Source organism: Silene latifolia, chromosome Y (assembly GCF_048544455.1).
Source record: "Silene latifolia isolate original U9 population chromosome Y, ASM4854445v1, whole genome shotgun sequence".
Classification (NCBI taxonomy): Eukaryota; Viridiplantae; Streptophyta; class Magnoliopsida; order Caryophyllales; family Caryophyllaceae; genus Silene; species Silene latifolia.
Genome location: NC_133538.1, coordinates 233,396,117 through 233,404,438, shown reverse-complemented (window position 1 = coordinate 233,404,438; position 8,322 = coordinate 233,396,117). Strand labels below are relative to the sequence as shown.

Below are 8,322 nucleotides of genomic sequence, written 5' to 3'. Positions count from 1 at the left end.
AGGCTCCTGGCAGGCTGTCACCTAGCAATGAGAATGTGGCTGGGGTTGGAGAAAAATCTATGCCTATGAGGTTTCTAACTAGAATGTTAAGGAATGAAGCAGGTGAGACTAGGATCTTTACACCTAGGGGGTTATCTTTTATGGATGCTTTGTCTATGTCTATAAGGAAGACTAGAGTTGAATGTCAGCAGAAATTGGTGAAGTCCTTAATCCAACCTGAGAATGGGTAGCTTAGGGTTTTGGAACGTTAGAGGTCTGAATAGCTATAATAAACAAAAAGAAATAAGGTGGTTTATGCACCAGAATAATGTAGGGCTGTTTGTATTTTTAGAAACTAAAATAAAGGGGAGTAATTGGATTAAAGCTAGGAATAACATGTGTGTGGACTGGTCCATATGCACTAATAATAGCTTCCATAAGGGGGGTAGAGTTTGGTTATTATGGGACCCTAAACTGTATAATGTTGAGGTGTTACATATCTCTGCTCAGTGCATTCACTCTAGAGTGGTGAATAAAGTGAATCGGATGGTCTTCTGGCTGTCTATGGTCTATGGCTTTAATAAAGCTCATGAGAGGGAGCCTTTGTGGGAGGATCTCAGGGGTTATTCCTCTTGTGTGAATGGGCCTTGGATGGTATGTGGGGATTTTAACAGCATTATGAATGTAGGTGAGAGGATTGGTGGTGCTGCAGTGACTAGAGCTGAAATGGCTCCTATGAGGGATGCTGTAGATTTCTGCCAGTTACAAGAATTGAAAGTGAGTGGGTCTTATTATACCTGGAACAACAAACATGAAGTTAGTTCCAAGGTATATAGCAAACTTGATAGAGTACTTGTGAATGAGGAGTGGCTGCAAGTACTTCCTGATACAGTGGCTAATTTCCTTCCTGAAGATATTTTCGACCACTGTCCTTGTGTTATAAATACAACAGTGGCCAGGGATAAGAGTAAGCTAGCCTTTAAATATTTTAATATGTGGTCTCTTGCTGAGGGATTTATTGGATTGGTTAAAGAGGGGTGGCAGGAGGAGATTCATGGATCTCTCATGTTCAGAATTGTGAAGAAATTGAAGGGGTTGAAACACAGGTTGAAGCAACTTAATAGGGAGCATTTTAGTGATATTGAGAATCTTACTCAATCGCTGAAATGGCTTTGAAGCATTATCAAGAGAAATTAATGAGTGACCCTTTGAACTCTGAATGGTGTCAGGCTGAGAGGGACTGCTCCACTGAGTTGATTGATTTAATAAAAGCTAGAGACATGTATCTAGCCCAGAAAGCTAAAGAGAATTGGGTTAAAGAAGGTGATTCTAATACTGCCTTCTTCCACTCAAGCATTAAAAGAAGAAGAACCAGAAATAGAGTGTTTCAAATTAAGGATCATAGCAACAACTTATGTATTTCTCCTGATACTGTGAAGACAGCCTTTGAACAATATTATAGTGACTTGCTGGGCACTACTCCAGTTGAGCCTGTTCATTGTGGGCTTGCGAGGACTGGAAAGTGTTGTACTGAGGAGCATAAAATGATTATGACTGCACCTCTCACGGATGAGGAAATTAAACAAGCAATGTTTTCAATTGACAGCAACAAATCACCAGGTCCTGGCGGATATGGCAGTCAATTTTTCAAAGATACTTGGACTGTGATAGGGAAGGATGTGTGTTTAGCTGTTAGGGATGCTTTTGTCACTGGGAATGTCCTTAAAGCTGCCAACAACACCATCCTTACCCTAGTGCCTAAGGTTGATGTTCCTGAAACTGTCTTGCAGTTTAGGCCCATTGCCTGCTGCAACACAGTCTATAAGTGTTTAGCAAAAGTGATTTGTAGCAGATTGAACAAGATTCTGCCTGAGATTATTAGTCCCACCCAAAGTGCATTTATTCCGGGAAGGGATATTGTAGGCAATATCTTAATTTGTCAAGACCTTATAAAGTTGTATAAAAGGCGCAACTGTTCACCAAGATTAATGATGAAGATTGACCTCCAGAAGGCCTATGACTCTATAGAGTGGAGCTTTCTCAAAGGCATGCTGGTTGCCTTGGGCTTTCCTCAGCAAAGCATATCTCTTATCATGGAGTGTGTCTCTTCACCTTCTTATTCTTTGGCACTAAATGGTGAAATCTTTGGTTTTTTCAAGGGTAAACGGGGACTGAGACAAGGAGATCCCTTATCTCCACTACTGTTTACAATATGTTTGGAGTATTTGAGCAGGTTGCTTGATAATCTCAGAAAGTTCAGGGGGTTTAGGTTCCAACCTTTGTGTGCCAAAGTGGGTTTGACCCATCTTTGTTTTGCGGATGATTTATTGCTATTTTGTAGAGGTGACCTACGATCCTCTTCTCTTCTTCTTAGGGCTTTTGGAAAGTTTTCTGCTGCCTCTGGCCTTAGGATGAGTAATGGCAAATCTAATTTGTACTGTAATAGGGTCCCTGAATCCCTGGTAAAGCACATTGAAGAGTCCTTTGGGATTAAGAGAGGAGCCCTCCCTTTTAAGTACCTGGGGGTCAGCATTGTTCCTAAACGTTTGGGAGTGTTGGACTGTCAATGCTTAGTGGATAGAGTTATTGAAAGAATCACTAGCCTTGGTGCCAAAAAGCTGTCATACGCTGGTAGGGCTACACTCATTAAGTCTGTCCTAAGCACGCTACATTCCTACTGGGCTCGTATTTTCATCTTACCCAAGACAGTGTTGAATAAGATTGAGGCTGCTTGCAGATCTTTTCTTTGGCATGGGAATGATAATAGTGAGAGCCCTGCTCTTGTTTCCTGGAAACAGGTCTGTAAGGATCAGCAACATGGTGGACTGGGTTTTAAGAACTTGCACAGATGGAACATTGCCTCTCTTGCAAAATATGTTTGGTGGATTGAGCAAAAAGCTGATCATTTATGGGTAAGATGGGTTCATGCCATTTACATAAAGCAGAACAGATGGGATGACTATGAACCTACAATTGGGGCTAGCTGGGCATGGAGAAGGATTTGTTGGGTCAAGAATCAAATTAAACCTATGATTCTCAATGATCAATGGCGACAACTGGACAGAATATACAATTCAGTGGTTATACGTGGTTAATGGGGACTCAGGAGGGGGTTCCTTGGTTTCCTTGGCTTAGGAATAAAATTATCCTTCCTAAACATGGATTTTTCATATGGTTGATAGCTCATAAAAAGCTCTTAACTGAGGATAGACTGCTGAAAATGGAGATCATTCAGATTAACAGTTGCTGGTTATGTGGGAATGCTGCAGAGCATCTAAATCATCTGTTTTTTACGTGCCCTTACAGTCAGGAATGCTTGAAGCTGATGGGTGATTGGCTTCAGATCAGATTGCCTCCTCAGAAGGTTATACGTTGGTGGTTGCGGCTTAAATGCAGGTCTTTAGTCAAGAAACAAGTCATTGCAGCTTGTCTTGCGAGTCTCATGTATGAAATATGGTTAGTTAGAAACAAGTGCAGGCTAGAGAACGTTGTAACTAGGCCTGTTGTAGTTGTTAAAATGATTAGGGCTAGTCTGTGTATGCGCCTAAAATTACTAAGAGTCAAGCAGCTGTCACACAGGGCTAGTGTTTGGGTGGAACATGTATGTAATTCTGGGTAAGACTACCTGGGATAATAGGTGGAATGATGTATTGTTGGTTGGAAGTTTAAATTAATATACTTACATTTTCCCAAAAAAAAAAAAAAAGTTGGTTTCATCAAGTTCGGGATTTCCAATTTCTTCCCGAAATGCCCCTTTACTTCCCGAAACGCCCTTGCATGGTCAAGACTTGCTCTTATTAGCCTCGTGAACTAAGGTGAATGCTAATTTGATTAGAAAAAGCTACCGAGTGCTTCATTTCCTACAAAATGCAATGAATACAAGCAAAATCACCTAGAACACGGAATTAGCTCACAATCACACTAATAGAAGTGCAATAATCAAATAAACCGACCTAAAGAGCATGCTAAGAGATTAGATTTAAAGCAATATAATGTGATTAAGATGTTGTTAATGTACCTACTGGGGAACCCATATCATGTGACCGCGTATATAAAGATGTGACCATTAGAGTGGGGGAGGTAGATTTTCTTACTGACTTAATTGAATTTCCTTTGGGAGGCTTTGAGGTGATTTTGGGGATTGATTGGTTGGGAAAATATAGAGCTTTTATAGATTTTTATCAAAAGAAGGTCACCTTGAGAGGACGTAAGGGAGCGAGGGTGTCTTATAAGGGATTTATAGTTGAACCTAAAATGAGACTTATTTCAACTGTTTTCTTAAAATCATGCTTGGGGATGGGAGGACAGTTATTTATGTGTCATGTAAGGGATATGAGAGAGGAGGCGAAGGGCGCGAGTGATATTGAGGTAGTAAGGGATTTTAAAGATGTTTTTCCAGATGAGATTCTAGAATTACCACCAAAAAGGGATATTGATTTTGTCATTGACTTAAAACCTGGCACGAGACCCATTTATAAAGCACCTTATAGGATGGGACCTAAGGAGTTAGAGGAGCTTAAGAAGCAGCTGGAGGAGTTGTTAGATGAGGGCTGTGTGAGGCCAAGTGTGTAACCTTGGGGAGCACCTGTGTTATTTGTCATGAAAAAGGATGTGAGTATGAGGTTGTGCATAAATTACAGGGAGCTGAATAATGTGACCATAAAGAATCGGGACCCTTTACCTCGAATTAATGATTTATTTGACCAATTAACTAGGACTAGAGTATTTTCTAAGATTGATTTGAGGTCGGGATACCATCAACTAAGGGTTAAGGAAGGAGATATTCCAAAGACTGCATTTAGGACTAGATACGGACACTAAGTTTGTTGTTATGCCATTTGGATTAACTAACGCACCAGCGGTCTTCATGGACTTTATGAACCGGGTGTTTAGTCCCTATTTGGATCAGTTTGTAGGATAAAGAGGAGAATGAGAAGCATTTGAGGATTGTATTGCAGACCTTGAGGAAGAATAATCTTTATGCTAAGTTGAGTAAATATGAGTTTTGGTTGGAGAAAGTTTCTTTTCTGGGTCATGTGGTGTCTAAAGATCGAGTGTCAGTGGATCCAAGTAAGATTGAGGCTGTTGCTAAGTGGGAAAGACTGAAAAATGTAGGAGATATTCGGAGTTTTCTGGGGTTGGCTGGCTATTATAGGAGGTTTGTAAAGGACTTCTCAAAAATAGCTAAGCCTTTGACTATCTTGATGAAGAAGGAGAACATGTTTAAATGGGATGAGAGTTGTGAGAAGGCATTTCTAACCTTAAAGGAACGCCTGACTACATCTCCTATTCTAGCCTTACCTGAAGGGAGTGAAAATTTTGAAGTTTATACCGCTGCTTTGAAGAATGAATTGGGGTGTGTGTTAATGCAGAATGGGAAGGTGATAGCTTATGCTTCGAGGAAATTGAAACCTTATGAGGATAATTACCCTACCGATGACTTGGAGCTGGGAGCTGTGGTGTTTGCATTGAAATTGTGGGACCATTACCTTTATGGAGCTATTTTTAAGGTGTTTTCTGATCACAAGAGCTTGAAATATATTTATACCTAGAAGAAGTTGAATATGAGGCAAAGGAGGTGGATAGAGTTAATTGGTGATTATGATACGGAGATAGTGTACCACGAAGGGACGACTAATGTGGTGGCAGATGCATTAAGTACGAAATCTTTCCATGCTTTATGTACTGCATGTCAAGGGTGAAGTTGCATGAAGATATGGTGAAGATGGGCATTTGTATGATTATGAAGTGTGATTCGACTGGAGATTTGACCGTAGAGCCAGAGTTATATACTGAGATCAGGGAGAAGTAGAAAAAGGACCCTAGATGCGTAAGATGGAGCACAGCCGTGAGCAATGTCATGGGGCGTGATGGTGTTTTCAGGTTCGAGATTCATGATGATGGGAGTCTTAGATTTGATGGTAGATGGTGTGTGCCAGATGATGAAGAATTGAAGACAAAAATTTTAACTGAAGCTCACTCTACTCCATATTCTGTTAATCCTGGAGAAGATAAGCTATACAAAGATTTGAAGAAGACTTTTTGGTGGCCTTAGATGAAGAAGGAGGTTGCAGAGTTCGTTGCTAAATGTTTAGTTTGTGAAAGGGTGAAGGGAGAGCATAAGAGACCTCATGGAAAAGTTCAGTCTTTAGATGTGCCTGAGTGGAAGTGGGAGAGAATTTCCATGGATTTCATTGTGGCTAGAACTCAAAAGGGGAACAATATAATTTCGGTGATACTAGATCGTTTGACTAAGTCAGCCCACTTCATTCTTATGAAAGATACATGGAGTAAGGCTGAGTTGGCTAAGACTTATGTAAAGTATGTGGTGAAGTTTCATGGTGTGCTAAGGACATCATTTCTGTTCGTGATTCAAGGTTTATATCTATGTTTTGGCAGGAGTGTAACACCCCCGCACACCAGGACGCCTTACCAAGGACCATCCCCGTGTATAAAGGTGTTACCATCTCGGTCACCCGAGTTAGTAGATCAAATAGACAATTAAAGAACATTTATAATTAATTACTTTAACACTTTACAACCACGGTACAAAATTGAATACAAATATTAACTATGACAGCTAAAGAACTCATGCGTCTGACACCTATGCCGGTAGTGTGGTGACTCGATTCCCTCCATGCCCAACAGCAACAACCAACTGTACCTGCTAAGCCAACTGCTCCCCATCCCCGAATGGATCACCACAGTTTTGAAAACATAACACGGGGTCAGTTACTGAGCAATTAGGATAAGACAAGTACGATAAATAACCAGCCGGATCATCCACCAACCCCGGTCTCCTGATTTTACACAGTAACCGACCACACACCAAGGTGTGCAGCCTTGCCAGACTACCCATCGCAACAGGTAATCCACGCCGCCAGTGGGGGACTGCAGCCCATCCCCACCAAGTCCAGCTCCTCAACGAGCGATTAACAATCCCTGTCCCTTAATGTGCACATCCCCAAATGGGGGTGTTTCACAGTTGTATCAGATCTTCTTATGCGTCACCATCAAATACTCGCTCTTATACGAGTTGTTCAACTATATTTAAGGTAACACGATTCTACTGATCCTATTATTATTACTATTGTTCGGGGTTGTATGTATATATGCTAAATGATTTATTTGGGTTTATACATTGAGATTTAGTTGTGATATATTTCTTATATTGTTATTATTATGCATATACTAATAGTCGTATTATCACTTAGTTTTGTGTTCGTTTTCTTTGAGATGGGTTTGGCGTAATTGTTCAATAGGTGGGTTATAGTTTGTGTGAAAAGGAGTATGTGGGCAACCATGTTTACGTAAACTATGGATGGTAGTTAGATCTCTATACATGTTGGATTATATATTGCTTTATTTGAAGATGTGAGGAAGAGGGTTAGAAAACTATAGTTTGAAGACCGGGAGCTAATGGAACGAGTGTATTATTGGTTGAGGGAGAATTTTGGTACTCAGTTAACCTTTTTATAATACGGTGTAATTTGGATTTGGATTTTCGATATTGTCTTTTAATTGTCGATTTCTCTGACCTTGGCTCGCGGGTGAGTAGCTTAGAGTTTTACTCTAAGTGTTGAGCATGGTTCATTGTTGGACCTTTTAACGATATTGATATTGAAATTGAGATGAAAATGGGTAACTGGTATTGAGTTATGGGGCCTATGTGCCGAGTTATGTATACGGTCCGGAGTGACCATGGTCGTTGAGTTATATTATTATGATATTGAAATTGAAATTGATATTGAGATGGATATATTGTTTAGCGGTTTTATCCGTCAGTTCACTCACCCTTTGTCCTTGCCTTAAGGTCAACGATGAGAATACGATACTTGATTGATTTGGAGTATTATATTATGAGACGGAGTAATGAGTGTGACGGAGTAATGATATGAGACTTGGTTAATTATTGGGAAAAGAGAGTGTTTTATATTAAAGGAATATTATAGAGAAGAGTTTAGATTGAGATGAGTTACTGGGGGGTGTTTTTTTTGTTATTCTCTTCGTTTAATTTTATTTTTACATGTATGTGTTTCCACGTCATGACCAAAACTACGTTGCTTATGTAACACCCCTAATTTCCGTAATATAATTCTTTAATTTTATTTTCCCATATTTCAAATTTTATTTTCCGGGAAATTATCCGTCTCTTGTCTTTTTAGCCGTTGGGTTCGAAAACGGTGAAGACCCATTCTTTCTTGGGTGAGTTTTGGGCCTAAGCTTGGAATAAACCCATGAGCTTCTCTATAAATAACAAGGGAAACCAAACCCTTTCTTTTCTTTTCTCTTATTTCTCACAAAACACTAAACCTAATCCTCTCCTCCTCCTTCCTCCCTTGG

At 40.1% G+C, this 8,322-nt stretch overlaps 1 protein-coding gene across 1 annotated transcript; it reads left to right on the top strand.

The window, feature by feature from the left end:
• The first annotated feature begins 375 nt into the window (after window positions 1-375).
• Window positions 376-1,155, top strand: LOC141630247 (uncharacterized). Its single transcript, XM_074443094.1, has one exon. It carries the CDS (start codon window positions 376-378, stop codon window positions 1,153-1,155), a length of 780 nt encoding a protein of 259 aa, XP_074299195.1.
• The last annotated feature ends 7,167 nt before the right edge of the window (window positions 1,156-8,322 follow it).